The 18,819-nt window shown below is 41.9% G+C and overlaps 3 protein-coding genes across 12 annotated transcripts in view; 2 read left to right on the top strand and 1 right to left on the bottom strand.

Moving 5' to 3' along the window:
• Window positions 1-9,294, top strand: part of LOC133379950 (uncharacterized) — a 39,338-nt gene extending 30,044 nt beyond the window's left edge. For 7 of the 9 annotated variants that reach the window (XM_061616198.1, XM_061616204.1, XM_061616196.1 and 4 more), the window contains 7 exons: window positions 912-1,108; window positions 2,423-2,468; window positions 2,572-2,637; window positions 6,702-6,761; window positions 7,059-7,116; window positions 8,401-8,495; window positions 8,946-9,294. In XM_061616198.1, the coding sequence (XP_061472182.1) occupies window positions 912-1,108; window positions 2,423-2,468; window positions 2,572-2,637; window positions 6,702-6,761; window positions 7,059-7,116; window positions 8,401-8,495; window positions 8,946-9,062 (639 nt within the window). In that variant the 3' untranslated portion in view covers window positions 9,063-9,294. Of the gene's footprint in view, window positions 1-911; window positions 1,109-2,422; window positions 2,469-2,571; window positions 2,638-6,701; window positions 6,762-7,033; window positions 7,117-8,400; window positions 8,496-8,945 lie in introns of all 9 variants that reach the window. The other 2 variants (XM_061616200.1, XM_061616201.1) reach the window with 2 other exon arrangements.
• LOC133379953 (histone H3.3A) lies at window positions 9,240-11,884 on the bottom strand. Its single transcript, XM_061616208.1, has 4 exons — window positions 11,777-11,884; window positions 11,148-11,284; window positions 10,726-10,879; window positions 9,240-10,621 (listed from the first exon to the last, which is right to left on the bottom strand). The coding sequence occupies exons 2-4, from the start codon at window positions 11,273-11,275 to the stop codon at window positions 10,493-10,495; spliced, it is 411 nt and encodes a 136-aa protein (XP_061472192.1). The 5' UTR covers window positions 11,276-11,284; window positions 11,777-11,884; the 3' UTR covers window positions 9,240-10,492.
• Window positions 11,885-16,526: 4,642 nt separating this feature from the next.
• The window catches only part of UNK (unk zinc finger), a 78,688-nt gene continuing 76,395 nt past the window's right edge, over window positions 16,527-18,819 (top strand). For both annotated transcript variants that reach the window (XM_061616215.1, XM_061616217.1), the window contains exon 1: window positions 16,527-16,773. In XM_061616215.1, the coding sequence (XP_061472199.1) occupies window positions 16,676-16,773 (98 nt within the window). In that variant the 5' untranslated portion in view covers window positions 16,527-16,675. The remainder of the gene's footprint in view (window positions 16,774-18,819) is intronic.

Here is an 18,819-nt window from a genome sequence, read left to right on the forward strand (position 1 = left end):
TTCAGACACTCAAACGCTCAGCCAATCATAATACAACATTCTCCAGCATTCCAGCCCATGTACTCCCCCCTCTCACTCAGTCCACTTACCATATACACTCTAATAAACCCGCACTTACCATATTTACAGTCATATATATACAAGGACATCACAGTGCTCCTTTGAGAACATAAGAGCCTACTGGATCAGGCCAATTGTCCATCTAGTCCAGCATCCTGTTCTCACAGGATGGCCAACCACATGCCCATAGGAAGCCTGCAAGCAGGACCTGAGTGCAAGAGCACTCTTCCCTCCTGCAGTTTCCAGCAACTGGTATTCAGAAGCATATTGGCTCTTACTATGGAGGCAGACCATAGCCATCACGGCTAGTATCCTTTCATAGCGTTGTCCTCCATGAATTTGTCTAATCCTCTTTAAAGGCATCCTTTTAAAGCCTTTACATATTGTGGAAACAGTTCAGAAGAAGGCTGTTACTTGTATAAAAGAACCTGTTGCTGTTTCCCTTTGGCAGTGATCTCTTACTAATATTCACACATTATGCTAGTCAAATAAAGTCCAGCATTGCACATGCTTATTCATAATAATGGGGTATTTTACCCTGTGGTTCTTAAGCTCTAAGGCAGCCTTTCCCAACCAGTGTGCCTTCAGATGTTGTTGGACCACAACTCCCATCAGCCTCAGCCAATGGCTGAGGCTGATGGGAGTTGTGGTCCAACAACATCTGGAGGCACACCGGTTGGGAAAGGCTGCTCTAGGGTATGACCCCAACCAGTCATATGTGAACACGCCCCAGTTGTGTTGCACTTCTTGATAGCACACTGACCCTGTCTGGATAGCGATCAAATAGAATTAGGAACTAGTGAGGGATGCAGGAAATTATTGCTAATGGTCCCCTGTCTATTTCTCTTCAGGCTGGGACAGTGCTGCAGAAACTGAAGGGCAAGCCTCTGAGCTTCCGCCTCATCCGCTGGAAATGGCATGATGGAGGGATGTACAAGCCACTGCTGCCCTACCTGAAAGTTCTCCGGGAGAAAATCCCCAGCTTCCAGCTCCAGCATGAGCACACGCACAAAGAAGAGAACGAGGACCGGTGCTTGCAGGGGGGCAGGTAGGGGGCTGCCAGGTGTGCTGAGTGGAAGCAAAGTGGTTGCAGGCTGCAGCATTTGGCAAACAGTGACAATAAAGGTAGTCAGCTTGGACTCACTCTGAACTCAGCCTGTATGTAATTGAGGGGGGAGTGTTATGGTCCTTGGGCTGGTCATCAGCTACAGGCTGATCATCATATGGTTCATGAGAGAGAGCGTCAGCAACACCAGCACTCTGTTGTATTTGTGAAATAGAACTGGGAGTGCTTTCAAGGCACTTTGGGCAGGAAGGGACATTAAAGGAAAAGCCTGGGAGGAGGATTTGGAATGTCCATGTTACAGAAGAGATGAGGAGGACCGAAGGGAGAAGACATGTAAGCATGGGGGAGGAGGAGGGTGAAAAAGCGGTTTCTAAGGTCAAGCTGACTTGGGAATTCCACCTCAGTTGCTGGGCACATATTTAGAGCCTATTCTTCTGGCAGAAACTGTTTGCTCAAACTGTTTTGTGTTGTGGAAATCCATGGGGCCAAATAAGAGTGTAGATTTTGTTTTTGCCCTCTGGAAAATGGAAATGGTCTGCCTTCAAGTCAATCCCGACTTATGGCTACCCTATGAATAGGGATTTCATGGTAAGCAGTATTCAGAGGGGGTTTACCATTGCCTCCCTCTGAGGCTAGTCCTCCCCAGCTGGCTAGGGCCCGCTCAGCCTTCCACAGCTGCACAAGCCAGCCCCTTCTTTGTCTGCAACTGCCAGCTGGGGGGCAACTGGGCTCCTTGGGACTCTGCAGCTTGCCCACGGCTGCACAGGTGGCAGGGCACGTAACCCCTGAGCCACTCACTGTGGGGGTGATCTTTAGCTGGCCCTTGACACCCAGGAGACACGAGCGGGGATTTGACCTCATGGGCTCTCCTCCCTACCGTGCTATACCAGCTGTCTTTTGCCCTCTAGTACAGTTAAACAATATACATTTCAATTGTGAATGGTGCATGCATGTTTAAATAGCCATTTTTCTCCATTATATTCCCAGAAGAAAGAGACCTATTTCCCCCGATCACCACTCGAATCTATATTATGGAGAAAAGCAACCATGTAAATGTACACACATCAGTCACAATTGTTGCACACTGTGTACATTTTGCTCTGGTATCAATGCCAATAAGAGTTGATCATTCGGCCCATATAAGGTTTCTTGTGATAGCATAACTCTTCAGAGTCATCCAGCAAAGTTCTGTGAGGGCAAAGGGCTCTGGTGTGCAGCTTGAACTGTCTCCCTGTATAGATGGAAGAGCTGTTTACAGACGTCTTGGATTAATTATTTTGACCATTTTCTCCTTAGGCTGCTGTACAACCTGCGGTACTTAGGCCAGGTCAATGTAGGAAAGGTGAGACTGAGTCTTGGATAGAGAGAAAGGAGGATTGTTTCGCTTTTTTATTGTTGGTTTATGTCTTTTTATTTTTGTTATACCTTTTTGATTCTATTTTCAGTATGGAGGCAAAGAGGTGTTAGACCAAGGCATACCTTTGGTTTTAAAGAAACATTTACCACAACAGGTACGTTTCTGGCTATAACAGTCCAAACTGTGGAGATTGGCACAAGAATAAAACTACAGTTATTAGATGCATTATGTTTCTACGCTTACAAATGTCTGGTTTTCCCTCAGTCTTTATTTTTGTTTGCCTTTCAATTTGAAGAAGCAGACTGGAGTTTGACCACTATAATTCCGTACCAATTCTTTGTGAGGAATTGCTAGATAAGGATGTAGGCCACAGGGGTTGATAGCTGGGAGACCCACATCTTCCTTGTGCATTTACAGTACCAATTAATGTATGTGCTACTAAATTGAGTCTGGGAGAATTTTGAGGACTAGGTACCTTTTTGTTTTATTAATGTATATGCCTCCTTTTCTCTGATAAGCTCAAGGCAGGGTACATAGTTCTCTTTCTGCCCCCCCTTTATCCTCACAACACCCCTGTGAGGTAGGTTAGGCTGAAAGATAGTGACTGGCCCAACATCACTCAGTGAGCCTCATGGCTGAGTGGGGAAACAGAACCTGAATCTCTCCAGCCCTAGCCCAGTATGCTAACCACTACACTTTACCGGCTCTCTCAAAAGAAAGGACACGTTTGCCTAGCAACCAAAAGCCCTCAGGTCAAATTTGGGATATATACAAAAGTGATTGAGCTTCTCCAGTCAAGAACACAAGATAAGAGACAGGCCCAACTGTTGTGTGCTAACACCCTCTGTGGGGAAAAATAAAGAATCTATTTGGAACTGAAAGAGTATTTTTTTCTTCTTCCTCCTCTGGGCAAATGCCCTGAGATAACTAAACAGCAGTAATCATTATGGAAAGGGTAGGAACAGACTAGGAGCAAGGTGTTGTGTTTGAAAAGTACCAGTCATTAAATGTGTGGTGGTGAATCTGAGGAACTAGAAAATACTGCAACCTTAAATGTATATATGCTGAATTTGTGCGGTATAATAGTGACTGTTCTGGTGGTACTTTCAGAGAAACAGCATTCTAAAATACATACTCCTGCTAGGTGAGAGAGTTTAGGAGTTACAGTTTCATATCAAAAGTGCCATTTTATAAGAGATGTTTGAACCATGATCCCTGGCTTAGCATTACATCCCAACCAGGAATCATGGTTTGTTTTGCTTTCAACAAACCATGACCCATTGCAAAAGTTTGTCCTTGGCTTACAGATTGTGGTTTGTTGGAGCAAAAGAAACCACAATCCCAGGTTCAGAAGTAATACTAGTACAGGGATTGCATGAGCGAGGAGAAGCAAAACTACCCAGCTTGGCACACTCACAAAAAATAATGAATTATGGTTTATTACAGTCTTCTCCAACCTGGTGCCCTCCAGATGTTTTTCGACTACAACTTCCATCAGCCCCAGTCTGCATGAGTGTGTTGGGTGCTGCTGGTGGGAGTTGTAGTCCAAAACATCTGGAGCGTACCAGGTTGAGGGAAGGCTGATTTACCATGATGGCTGTTGGGTCCTTAGCATGAAAACATGAGGCTTTACTTCTTTGGGCAATCAGTGCTCCATGTTATAGTTTCCATAAAGAATTATGCCTTCTTTCAAGCCTTTGGTACGAGGCTGCATATTTCTGTAGAACCTTCTATAAAATCAGGTGTGGGGAACCTTTAGCTCTGCAGTTGTTGCTGAACTACAACTCCTTATATCCCTCACCACTGACCATGCTTGCTAGAGCTGATGGGACTTGTAACAGCAACATCTGGAGGACCAAAGGTTCCCCACACTTGTATTAAATCGTGGATGTGAAAAAAGAGACCAGAATATTCCTGCGGCTTTTTTGTGTGATATGCAAATTCTTACAAATTTGGGAATCAGTCTCTTTTACTTAAAACCCAACCCTACCACTAAAATGAGAGTCGAATGTGTGTCTGTTCTCTTCTCCCTCGCTGTCAGCTACCACCAGGTCTAGTCCTGGCCTTTGAGTATAGGACATCTGTCCCAGTTGCTCCCTGCTTCCTTGGTTCTTCTCGCACCTCATGTTTTGGTCTGTGCTTGGCACAGGTGTTGTTTGATGAATAAAAGTTTACATGGGTCTCATATCTTAATCACTAATGCAACAGCAGAAAATCACCATTTCAAATAACACTTCACAAGTAAGTGAATGCACATAAAGTGATAAAAAAACAATGTAGGCCATTAAATTGACAGTGACCCAAGAGGCTGGTATCTCTAGTTGTAATCTTTAGCGGTAGAACTCCACACTCTGCAGGACATGTGCTAGAAAGAATTCCTCTACAGCCTGGGCAGCTCAAACTGCCACCTTCTTTTGCTCTGTCAGAATGGTGTGTTTATAACACTCCCATTTCTTATGGAGTTATGCTGTTGAGTGGGAGACCTAAGTACTAATCCCACTACCTGCCAATTGGATCATTTTCTTTTATATATTTTTTTTCATAAGAAAGAAGGGTATATAGACGCTCTCATATTTCTCCTGCTCTTCACAGGTCATCAACCCCCCTTCTATTTTGCCCTGTATGCACTTTCACTTTAAGTATGGTATTTCACTTTAAGTATGATATCTTACGTATGGTATCTCCAGATATGGTATGTCCACAGGAAATGGTCATGGCATAAAATCACCATTGACTGATGCTTTATGTTGGGATGCTATAGAAATGCTGATGAATAAATCAAGACTGAGTCCATTAAGCACACACAGGATAGAGTTTTCTCTCTCTGACCCTCCTGTATGTGTGGATGATGAAGCTGTTAAAAAAGGGAGGATGGCTTAATTAGACAATCACCCCAACTTTCAGTTAATCTTAAACTGCTTGAAACTGATGTTTGTATTATATTACTTGTGCATGACCTTTAGTATTTAAATAAGGACATGGGATTTTGAAGTTGTCACCATCTCAGTGAAAACATACAGAGGAACAGCCTCTCCTGTTTGTTCAATTTGGCTTTAGACTCATCCAATCTGTCTGCCTGGCCAACAACAACCCACCTACTGTGGATTTCAGAGACTCTGCCAAAATGAGCTTTTCTAAATGCCTGATTCTATCAGCAGACAAGTGGCTGAGATGGTTCAGAACTACCATAGTGCTGTGTTACAAGCCCTGATATTTTATATTGCACCAGTGCAAGAGTAAGCTGCTGCCCCTGTCTCTGTAAAAGCCACCCACCATCTTCAGATGCAGTGTTGCAACATCACAGAAAATTATTACAGGAAACATGAAACAGGCCAGAGGGGGGTTAATCAGCTGCATGACCCCTTGAAGACCTTTTCCACCAGAGGCCTTCACCACTCGTAACATATAGCTATAACCTGTTCAGGTCAAGGCTGCTGACAGGCTTGTTCCATTTGCCTCAAAATGGGGATGGTGCTGTAGCTACATCAGCAGCACCCACTCCACTTGCTTTTGTAACCATGCATCTCTTCAGGCTCAGGATGCCTGAGTGTCTTTTAAAGATGTGACTGAAATACAGCTTTGTAAATAACTGGGTGGCACCTTTGCTCTGCTGACTCTCTCATCCCAGTGCCAGAATATGCTGGTGTAGCATGCTCCTTTGTTTTCCCAGTGCTAGAGAAACCCAGTTACTCAAGTGGGCACTCTAGGCACTCAAGTGTGCTGCTGTTTTTCTGGGTAGCTCATATACAGCAGCCTAACTCACCTATATATCTTTATTCAACCCAGGTGAGTACCTAATATCAGGAACCTAATTTAAAGCCGCAGGCCAGACTGAGATGGAGACCATCACGTTCCTTAGCTAAAGTTACTCTGTTTGAACACATAATAAACCTATGTATTGGTCGGACGTTTAAAAACCATGTATGGCTCTAGAAAACAGTACATGAAGGTATACCTGAGACAGTCAATTTATGCAACTATTTTTGGCACACTGTTTTTTGATCTGTCAGTGATTCAACTGAAGCCATCACCATGATTAATTTCTATCCCTAATCATACCAAACCGGAAAGAAGCAAAAAACCTTGAGGAGGAAAAGACTGGAAAGGACAGCAACACGCTCAAGCCTTATCTGTTAATTTTCTGTCACAGGTATTTTGCCAGTTACCAGTACATTACTTACTTGTATCTTTTTGAACATTTATAATATATTTCCTCAGGAGGTTTTATTTGATGTCAAAGAAACAGAAGTTCTTGTTCAAGAAAAAGCCTCTTCAAAGGTTAGAATACTTTTGTTTACTGGTTATGCTTGCCATGACTGTATTTAACTATTTTCCCTAGATGCCAGTCCATCACATGGGTTAACCTGCCATCTGGATGCCAAAAATAGGTGTGACCTGTTGGAAAATGTTCTTTGCATGTGGAGCTATTAGTTTAAGTCTACAATAAAATATGTCAGTGATGGTATCATGGTACATACATTTAGAAAAAGCGTAACTGCAAATAATTAGTTCTGGGCCAGTGCCTTATCAAATGACTTTGTCATCGTCAGGTTCTATTTCGTTACTCTTATACAGACATCTCTTGTGTGGGACGGCGTCTGGACAGCAACAATCGCTTCGCCTTCTGCAGTGTGTAAGTTTAAAAAACCACACCCACCCACAGAGATTTTGCACCAGGATTTTATTATGCCTGTTTCCATAATTGCATGTGGCAGTAGTGCATTTTAGGCGGAATCCAGCAGTTCAGTCTACAAATCCTTAAACTGTCTGAGCCCATGTAAATCACTTTTTCAGCACATACTCTACATCTGCTTCTGATTTTGATAAAATCACCATTACTTGGAAGAATATAGTAGGGTACCTTGAGTTGACTGAGACAGCTCATCCTGGACTAGTTTAGCCATCTAGAGGCATTGGACTTCCAACTGATGGGTCAAGACCCACTACAAGGTTGCTGCCTAATCCAAGGTGGGTTCCAACAGCGGTACTACTGCCATACAAATATAGGGTCATTTTTAAAAGAGGTCCCCAAATGCACTGCTTGGGTTAAAGGTGGGCTCAAAGTCTGATAAGGTTGAAGACTACTGCTAGAGCATCTTCAGCTGGTGAATCGGATTTACAGCCTAACCTCAGGTGTGTCGAAACAGCAGCTCTTCCACAATGAAGTGGGTCCCCAAATTTATGATTGAGCTAAAGGTTGAGTCAAAGGTCTGTAAAAGTTGGAAGGTTTCTGATCTAGAGCTCAAAAGCATTAATCTGTTAGGAGCACTGTTTGTGAATGTGCTAATAGAATCCATGTTATACTCCTGATGGGGCAGAATGATTTGTTAAATGTATTGCCCCTACAGTGTTGTCATCAGTACCTTATGGGATTTTGAGAATTCCCTCCCTCATCCAATATGGCTAGCACCGATTCTTACAAGCTTATTCCTTTGCCTAGGCTTTTGTGTGTTCTGTAACATTGCTATTTTACTCTGTTGGTTGTATATATGGTATATGCTCCTGCATGTTTTTAGAGCCCCTCCAGATGTCTTTTATTTTAAATTATTTGTGCTCATGTTGGCATCATGGTGGTTATATATTATCCCATATTCAGTATGGCACACAGACATAAAATCATGTAACTTTTCATACTACAGACATTCCACTTTTTTTGTCCTGCTTCTGTTGCACAATGATGCAGTAATATTGGGGAATCATCACTTACTAATCAAACAAAATGATGTATGGACAATCTATGATATAAATCTGCTAAATGCTGTTACATGACATGTTGAAGAATATAACTGCAAAAAAACCCCAAACCCAAAACTAGAGCGGCCTTTAGTGTGTATTTGATTTTAGTGGAACCTCTTCTGTGACTGCTTTGGCAATTAAAAGCATTTTAAGAAATATTTTAATTATATGTGTTACATAGGGCTTCAGCAGTGTCTTCTGAACACAGTACCTTTGACTGTCTTGTGTTTGAGTCAAACTCTGAAGATGAAAGTGAGGAAATCATCAGAAGAATTGGTAAGGATGTGTGTGCATTTTGGAGTACAAATTACAGGAAAAAGTAGTAAGGCCTCTGTAGCCTCTTAATGAAGTCAAGTACACATTGGTGCACTTTAGTAATTGTAGCCTTGTAGAGAAAAATTACGTCAGATTAGGCTTCCAGTAAGCTTGTATCTATTTTAAATTGCATCCAAGATGGGCTTGACTGTTTACCATGAAATAAAAGTGGAAAAGTTCTGTATTGTCGTAATATAATGTCCTCTTTGATCTGTGAGGATTTCCAAAAGACAATATCCCCAGGTATCTAAATATCCATCAAGTACTCTATGGGATAGTAGGTGAATGCTGTCCTTCCAAAATAATGCTAATCACTACATACTCAACATGAAACTAACCCACTGCTAGAGCAGCAAGTACTGCCAACTTGAAACTTCAGAAATTAAGAGTAATGACTATTTGTTTCTTTAGCTGCTGGATTTAAGCACACAGAATGGTTTGTCTGATAAGAGCTGCATGATGCTCTCTGCTCCTGGGTTTCTGCCAATGACCTACTTTTGGAGCCCCACTGGCCTGCAAAGGGCCTAGTTTCAGTCAGTGATACCCTGCCAGGCCTGCTCTTGGATTAAGGCAGCGCTCTGAATGGATTAGACCTCTACTCTGGAAATAGTGTTTTGGATACATCTTCTACTGAAGACTGAATTTTTATTACTTTTTTCATACGGACACTTTTAACATTTGGAATAAAATCAAGCTGAAGCCATGGATTTGTATATTTGTATTAATCAAAGCTTCTACATTAAAAAAAAGACAAATTCAATGTAATGACTCAAGCATAACTTGCTGTATGACAAGACAGTTCAGTTTTTCAGTTTACTAGTTTTCTGCTTACATTGCTTAAAGAAACCAGAAATAAGAATCTGCAGAACACTTTGTATATACACTCATGTATCTCCCCCCCAAAAAATCCTTGATTAACTTTTTATCTGCTGCCAGGTGCTATGACTAGCAACCTGGATGAGAAATATTTCCACAACCTGATTGTCTGTTTTAATTATAGTGTAAGTTGTTTTAACTCTGGCCAGTAGGCAGCGTGTTCACCATTTCAAAATAAACAATGCAAGAACACTCAAGCTGGTTCAAAACAAGCAGGGTGCCTGAAGAAGCCTGTATTTAAAGGCAGCAAGGCTAGGATGTCAGGCCTATGCCAAGTTTCATCTACTTTTGTCGCCCAATTAGGCCTAGAAATACCATTTGACCATGGTCTGGTTGAGTAAGTTAGAAGTGAAAAAACGGCAAACCTATTTTCCAAACTTAGCAAGCAATTACATAACTACGGTAGCTTGCTGTAATCAGGGTTGTACACCAAGCAAGAAACAGGCTTAACTTGATTTCAGCAGGGATAGTGTAAGGCAATACTACCTTCCCTACAACAATGACAAGACTCTTTCGGTGAATGTAAAACATTTAATTTAAAAATGTTGACACTACAATATATAAAATAGCTATTATAAATGCACATAGTGTATTCTATAGCTGCCAGGTTTACGTTTTTAGGAAACTGTAAGTTACACTGTGGTTAAGACTTGTAGTTTTACCCTTTTGAAAGTCCACGTTCTATCACAGTGATGTATGGTCAGACTTAACAGCCCCAATTGTTAAACACTTGGATCAAGTTATAACCAGTTTTATTGCAAAAAGACCCTGTACACACTTATATCAATTCTAGTACCTTACAATTTTAGCTACCCAACAAGTCATTAACATACAGAAACATGCATGAAAAGCAAGAAAGATCACCCATCCCTTCTGCATATTAGCAACTTGTCACTGTTGAGCAACAAGGCTCACATCACTGAGTTTTTATGTGAACAGTCATTTTTAGCATTCATCCTGAGTGAAAGATGGAATGACTTAAGTACAAATGTAACATATTATAAACATTTCCATACAAAAAAGTCACAAAACCAAAGTATTTTACAGAATTTACTACAAAACACCATAAAAACTGCCTCCTCTTAAGCCCTCTCCCCCCGTATCCTACGAGCCAACTGGATGTCTTTGGGCATGATGGTGACTCTCTTGGCATGGATGGCACACAGGTTTGTGTCTTCAAAGAGACCCACCAGATATGCTTCACTAGCCTCCTATTTTAAAACAAGACAAAGCGTTAGAAGCCATGAATTAATTAGCACTTATAATCAATCCTTTTCTCCCCCAGCACATCTGGTTAACAGTAACTCTTGAATACCTGCAGTGCACCAATGGCTGCACTCTGGAACCTCAAGTCTGTCTTAAAGTCTTGGGCAATCTCCCTTACCAGCCTCTGGAATGGAAGCTTACGAATCAAAAGTTCTGTGGACTTTTGATAACGACGAATCTCTCGCAGTGCCACAGTACCAGGCCTACAAAAGAAGAAAATGACCATATTAAAGAAAAGGATTACAGCATACAACAGGAATTTCTGATAATAGTTAAATACAGATCTTATCAGAAGCAGTCCCTACGAGAGAAGTATGCTGCAAACCCACGAGTTCCACTGGCTTGACATTAACTTTCCTAAGCATCTGTCTATTTTAAGGTACTACCGGTATGGCCCTCATTATCCCTTAATCTATTTAAAGAAACACTGGTGTTAAAAAATATGCACTTTCTGCTTTAAAAAAAAATTACCTGTAGCGATGAGGTTTCTTGACTCCACCAGTAGAGGGAGCACTTTTCCTAGCAGCTTTGGTAGCCAGCTGTTTACGTGGAGCTTTGCCACCAGTGGATTTACGGGCAGTCTGCTTGGTACGGGCCATTTCCTCTTACTATTCGAAAAAGAAAAGCAAAAATTGTTAGCAACAGAACCGCTTTCCCCAATACCCTCCAAACTCTACCGCGATTGAAGTTTTCCTTCCGCTTTATGCCAGTTTCTACTAACCTCTACCACCCCCTTGGGGAAAAACGGAGCGGAAAAGGAACAGTAGCAGATGCCAGTGGGCTGCTTCCTTCACGCGGGCGGGCAGCCAGCCAGCGACATTCCCCTCCCCGCGGGTAGGAACAAGGAGTCACGCTGTCTCCTGCCCACGCTCCGTAGTACACCCGAACCCACGATTTCTCTCCTTTTCTCCCCCTCCCCCACCGGATTGTTAAGTTGCCATAGACACAACCTTCAGATTCTCTTTCGTCACCACAGCTGAGCCAGACAAAGCGGCCTTTACCATCCCCCATCACACACGAAATACTGCCCGAAGACCGAGAAATACCCGTACACCTTCCCCACCCACCACATACTCTCCCACCCGAAGCCGAAAACTCACCGCTTTCAGAACTAGATCCTTTAAAACCACTTCCGCTCTGAACAGGCAACCTATATACGCCCTACTCCTTACCCAACGAACCTCTAACTGTCCCCTCCCTGGTGCGGGAACACTGCATTTATAGAGGGAGGGGGCTAGAACGTCATGACCTCACAATATAGACACGCAGCGCACGGTACCATTGGCGTCTACCTCCGCCAGCGCCATGACGTTAACTGACACAAAGGCCGTTTCCCCAAATCTCTGACTTGATTGGATAAAATCTCGACAGCCGATTGGTTGTTAAATCCGCATGCCGATTGGACATCGTGAGCTGAAACAAGCCAATTGGAATTGAAGTGGAGCTGAAGGCTCTGATTGGATGACAGAAAACATAGTTTGGATCCTACTTTTTGTTGCTAAGCTCTACAATGGAAAGTCAATGGGAAAGAAAAGCAGTCCGTTTTGAGTGTCCCAGACTCAATGGGAGGATAAATGGGGGTGGTTGGTAGGGATAGAGCCCTGTAAATGCTTGTAGAGGGAAAATGGTAATACAGGTAGGAAGCTTGTGGTCGTATTTGACATCTGTCTGTTCGTGCAGCGTCACATCAATTGTTATAAAAGGAAACTTTAAATATAAGTTAACAATTATTTACGAAACAGTATCATACAAATCACTGATTAAAATGTCCTCTTAAAAATGTTTCACATAATATTGACGCAAATATACCAAGGTTAGAAAATGGATAATATTTTCCCGTTTAGCAGACCATACATTGAAGAAAGACATTTCTCATAAAAAATTTAGTGGGTAAAATACAAATGTGTTAGTAGGAAAACTATGAATCTATTTGGTATGCTAGCTGGCTTGCATGATCCAAATAATCATGTATACCTGCCATAAGTAGCATGATCCTTTTTTTAAGCCCCTGTTCAGCAAATACACATGATGTTAACTTCCAATTTCATTATATAAACTCACTGCAGATTTTGGGATAAGGGCCTCATACTGCAGAGTGGTGTAAAGCACAATGAGAAGTACAGACTATTGTACAAAACTGTTGGCATGCTTTCATAAACATATTTTATATATGAAATGCATCCCCACTTGAGGTAAAAACAAGGTATCTAACTCCAATAAAACACTGGTACTTATTATCTAAATTCATGTACTCCACACAACAGCTAATTATTACATTAATTAAACCTACAGTTCTAGTATACTGGAACTGGGCGCACATTTAACAAGGCTGCTATTCTTTCTAATATTCATGCTGTTCTATAAAGTAACAGAAGCAAAAGAGGAAAGGTTGTGTTGGCAGGACTGAATGAGTACAGATCCAGCAAAACCAATCACATAATCTTTATTAGCCTGGGCATTTCTGTTGAACTGAGGACACACTCCTGTCAGAGAATCAATATTTTCCACCCTAAGTTTTGAAATTACATTATTTGTGCAATCGAGTTGAAATTGAGGATATAAATAATGGGGCAAATTCACTGCACACCATACCAAGTCCTCTTTCTCACTGAATTTTAATTACATTGATAAAGGTTACTAATACAATACATGTGGTATAAAACAATGTCAAATAGTTGCATTTCTAAACAGGTTTAAACAGATGTGGCCAAATGCTGTTCATTTAAGTAATATATATTATTGTAGGGCATCACAAATAGAAAACACTTGTACTTTATTTAGGTTGGAAGTAAGCCCTATTAAACTCAATGAGACCCACTTCTGAGTTGATATGTATATTACTGCACTGTTAGAACAACAAAGCTTCACAGAACTGACACCATAGCTCTGTCACACACACACCCATCAGAAAAAAATGGGTCTGGCAACTATGTGCTACTTAATTTTACAATAATTCAATACTATTTCTTGTTGTACAGTACACCTTTAACTTTTCCTGTTTATCTTGCTATGGTATATTTATTTGGTCAGTTAGTCAACAATTAGGCAAACTGAACACATAGGTACAAATACACATAATAATGCCCTTCTCTTGATGATAATTACAGTGCAATCAAGACTGAACTGAGTTCCTCATAGCATCTGTATAAGAGTCCACATGAATTAAATTGAAGTACTCAGGAATAGCAGGAGTAAGGACTGAGCATCTGTGATATATACACATAAAGGGTGATATATAAAAATAAAGCAGTGAGGTGGGCGACTTTCATTCTATAAGATTAGGAAGTTTTTCTTTCACACCCATCAGTAAGAACGTATAAGATAATCTTATTATTTATTTATTTATTACATTTATATACCGCCCCATAGCTGAAGCTCTCTGGGTGGTTTACAGCAATTAAAAACAATAAAAACAAATATACAAATTTTAAAACACAGTTGTGATAGAACTGTTCTATACACACCCAACCATAGTCCTATGCTTTGTTGCAGAGAGAAGACTGGCAGATTCAGGGATCTCAGCATGAACACAAGGGGAATCTGCCCTTGGCTCTCAAATAGCAGCGTTGTTCATCACTGCTGTTTCAGCAGAAAAGGAAGTAGACTTTACAAAGAACAGAAGCACCATATTGTTGGAGACAGAACCAATCAATTCATTGTGTCCCACCAAGCCAGGATAACCTTGGCTCCAAACCTCACGGTACAACTTTGCCCTATTTATAAACTGGAGGAAAGCAATTCCAGAGTTCAAGACACGGAATAATGGGCTCAAGTTGCAGGAAGCCAGATTTCAACTGGACATCAGGAAAAACTTCCTAACTGTTAGAGCCATACAACAATGGAACCAATTACCTAGAGAGGTAGTGGGCTCTCCAACGCTGGAGGCATTCAAGAGGCAGCTGGACAGCCATCTGTCGGAAATGCTTTGATTTGGATTCCTGCATTGAGCAGGGGGTTGGACTTGATGGCCTTATAGGCCCCGTCCAACTCTACTATTCTATGATTCTATGAATTCTGCCTTTATTTTTAAAGGTAAGCATCTTTCTGTCCTAGTTGATTCACACATTGAAACAGTTTATATATAATGCTGAGCCAAACCATGGTCCAGCACAAATGTGCAAGGTTGTGGGTTCTTGGAGAGGAGATTGTAGATGCTGTGCTCCTTTTCCGGACCTCCTGCTGTGCTACGTGAGGCAAAGCCATAGTTTGGCTTAGCATGTCATCCAAACCCTGGTTCATGATTTGTCACATTCCAGACAAACCATGAGCTGAAGTTAACCAAGGTTTGTTCTTGGTTTACAGCTTGTGATTTAACTGGAACAAAAAAAACCCATGAATCTGAGTTTGGATGACACCCTAAGTCAAACTATAGTTTAGGCCCAGGTAGCACAGGAGGATGAGGACCAGGGGAGGAATGCAGTGTCTGCAATCTCTCAGGGAACCCACAAATGTGCACCAAGCCATGATTTGCCTTAGTACTATGTGTGAATTGAACAATGTAACAGTCGTACTTGTGGTGCAAGCCTGTGCTTGCACCGCAAATACAGTAAGAGATCGGATTAAGCTGTATCTCTGGCCATAATCAGTTTCTAACTCGGCAATAACTGAGTATTCCATTTATGTTCACTCCTCACCTCAAGAAATTAAAAGGTTAGGCATGAAAACAGACTACCTTAACCAACATATGTAACAACTAAAAGGAAGCAACATTGTACCTGAAATATTACCATAAAGAGGCAAAAAGTGTTGGTGTGTTGTGGGGGAGGGGGCTTCTTTACCTTTCTAAAGAACATAAAATACCTTGCTCATATGTTATTAGTCCAATCTTAATGGTTATTGGGAAATAAGTCCAATTGGCTTTATTTCTGTATAAACATTATAAGGGTCAGTAGCATAATATAACTTCAGTGCTATTAAAACTGTAAGCCCCACTGAACAGAATATGGCTCACACTGAAATAAGCATCCACAGGGAGTGGAATGCATAGCAACCAGCATAATATAACTAAATTGGGAGATACTATATGCTTCAACCCATGCCAACTGTACTGCTGAAATCAGAATCAGAATTGTAAAGGGCTTTGTATACTGAAATGTTCTACGTAAATAATAATCTTAAAGTCAATCAGATCATTGCATTAATAGCTACATGTATCTAGTTATTGCAACGATTTAACCATTTTATAGATAAGTGACATAGTTTATGACAAGCTATTTGTATTTACTCAGATACCTCACACAGCAGATAATAGCTCATCATGCTCTATCTAAATATTATGAGAAGGATTTTGTCCTATTACCAGTTTTAAAGCCTCAGTTTTCTGTTATTATAGAAGTTGGAGTTGTCAACAAGAATTACATCCTGGTTTGCCGTCTTAATACTATATACACATCTTGCGATTAATTACCAAAAGAAGATACCATAACCCCCTAAACCTGAACTCCTGTGTGTACTTACTTAGGAAGTAAGGCTGCAATCCAATACTTACCTGGGAGTAAGTTCCATTGAACCCAATGGAGCTTACTTCTGAGTAGACATATGTGGATTGCAGCCTTAGTCTCATAGCATTTAGTGGCACTTACTTCCAAGTAAACATCGTTAAGGTCGGAATGTATCAGTTTACACGCAACTACCCTTGTTTAAACTCTGTGGCTTGCATAGTACTGCTCCTGGTTAGACTGGCTTGATTGAAAGCCATGGAGAAACTCATCTAAACTACAATTCCTATGAAACCCCACGCTGTTAAACAATCCGGGACAACAAGCGCAGGGCACCCCTGGAAGTTGTAGTTTTATTGGCCGGAAGCCCAGGAGAAGAAAAGGGGGATTTTCCGCCATCACCGGGACTACAAGCCCCAGCATGCTTTGGGTAACCCGGGGCGGTAATGGCGGCGGCAGCGCCTGCGCAGTGCGGTCTCCGTGCGGACCGCGCAGAGTGAATAATAAAGCTCTCCTCCTCGGTGGTAGCGGGCGGCGGCGGAGGGAGTGGAAAGCAGGAACATGTCGAAGGGCCCGGTAGCGACCGGGCCTCCTGCGACCGGGCCGGTGGCGCCCGCCAGCGCGCTCCAGGCGCAGCCCGAGAAGCCACAGCACTACACGTACGTAGCGAGAACACCCGCAGCCGCCACTTACTGCTGCTGCGACCGCCGCACCCCTCCGCCCGGCACCCGCCCGCGCGCCACACACGCCTGACGTCAGCGGGCAGCGTGAGGCTCGCGCGCACGGAAACCAACCGCCCGCCCGGAACCGGCTAGAACCGGTCGTGGCTGGCCTGGGCCGGTGGAATTTCACCTGAGTGGGAGGGAGCGGGGCGGGCGCCCACACCCCCTCGCGCTTTTATGGTCTCGCGCGCGAGTGCGCGCAAAAACAACCCCACATACATATACACACCCCACAGGCTGAGGCGCGCAATGCCCATGATGCGTTGCGGCTTGAGCACCCCATGGCTCCCCTGCCACAGCGTTAGGGGTCGGGGTACCTCTGTCATCTCTCTCACCCGCTCCCCAAATCATGTGGTTGAATGTGCCAGTCTCTCTCACCGCCACCTTCTTCCGTCTAGTACGGTAAAGCATTTCATCATGTCACCAAGTAAGATGATTTTGTGGTCCAGTGCTGAAAAACAAGCGGTTCTCTTTTTAGAAAATGCTTTTCTTCTTTTTACTCTTCTCAAATACCTAAGAGTTTTATGGGCCTGGGCTTGTAGCAAACACAAATAATGGCGTCTATTTTCTATCTAGCAGTTATTTCTAGAACGAGGGACCATCCCATAAAATAAAGAGTATCTATCTGTACTTTGCCAAAGGTACTGTGGCTTTTTTGCTGTTCCTTGTTGCCAGTGGGCTAGTTTGTATTTCTCTCCAGAGATGTCCAATTAAAATTTCAAGAATAAGAGGAGCTCTGGCATGTGTTCTGTGAAATAAAGAATGTCAGAAATGTTCCGATATTTGTACGGCAAAGAAGAAATAAAATGTAAAAAGGAAAAAAAGAAATGACATGTAGAGTAAATTGGTATGCTCCTAAAATAAATGATACCTGTACAATAAAGAGCATAAGGGAAAACATTTTTATCAATTCTCATAGTACAGAATGCTTATTTCAGTAGAAAATATCAATTCCAGAATACAGAGTCCTATGTTCTATGGCAATTGTGTGAGGAAAGTATTGTTTCAGGTTCATTCACATATCTTGATAAATTCTTTTATGACCTAATTCTGTGAACAACGGGCTAAGAAAATACAGGTATTCTGGATGCAATAGTGAATTCTGTGCCACTGTGATATAATATTGCATTGCTGGTGCAAGCCCACTGAAGATGTTAATGTCTTGGCATACTGTTGTGGGACAGTGGCGCTACAGTAGCGCTACACTAGCAATTGCTGTTATTGCCATTCATGGCTTGTGGCATCATGCAAAACTTATATGGCACTGAATGGGCCAGACATGAAGTACAGTTGGGTTAGGACTGGGAAAGTGCCCACCTTTATGTATATTAGGCTGCAATCCTATGCCTACATAACTGGGACTAAAAGCCATTGAACTCAATAGAACATGCTTTTTAGTAGACACATACAGGATTGTGCTGTTAACAACCTGTTGGTTATCAGTGGAGTGGTGGAATATACATCTTTTAAATACATAATACACCCCAGAGACAGTAACATCACTCCAAGCCGTCGCAATTAGTTTTAACTGATTACAATGGGATTACAAATGTTAGTCCGGAGTTCCCTTACTTGCAACATGGAAGATGCTGCTGTAGTTCACTCCAGTATACCTTCTCTATGCCACTGCTTATTTATTTATAAAACATTTTAAATGGCTTCCCAAGCAGAATGCCTCCCAAAACAGTTTACAACAAAAACAAATTATAAAATAAATCAGATATATAATGGTTTTGTATAACTACTGGGGTATTAGTAGCTGTGATCAATTGGAACTGATCTGATTTTAATTTCAGCTCCTAGTATACAAGTCATCTCTGTATAATTATCACACACACAAAAATAGTGAAATAAATGATACTAGGAATCCAGTTTTGTGGACCAATAATTCCTAATCCCAGCTGGTTCACAACAGTTCATAGTTTTTATTATTTTCCATTTGTGCATTGTGAGTACATTTTGATTCTTTTCAGGTTAACTGCA

Source organism: Rhineura floridana, chromosome 3, assembly GCF_030035675.1.
Source record: "Rhineura floridana isolate rRhiFlo1 chromosome 3, rRhiFlo1.hap2, whole genome shotgun sequence".
In the NCBI taxonomy this organism is placed as follows: domain Eukaryota; kingdom Metazoa; phylum Chordata; class Lepidosauria; order Squamata; family Rhineuridae; genus Rhineura; species Rhineura floridana.

What these genes read in the sequence shown, in the direction of transcription:
- LOC133379953 (XM_061616208.1), bottom strand. Translation starts at nt 11,275, where the DNA reads ATGGCCCGTACCAAGCAGACTGCCCGTAAATCCACTGGTGGCAAAGCT. An exon ending in AAGAAACCTCATCGCTACAG is followed by an intron (nt 10,880 to 11,147) that starts GTAATTTTTTTT and finishes CTTCTTTTGTAG; the next exon opens with GCCTGGTACTGTGGCACTGC. An exon ending in CAGCCATTGGTGCACTGCAG is followed by an intron (nt 10,622 to 10,725) that starts GTATTCAAGAGT and finishes GTTTTAAAATAG; the next exon opens with GAGGCTAGTGAAGCATATCT.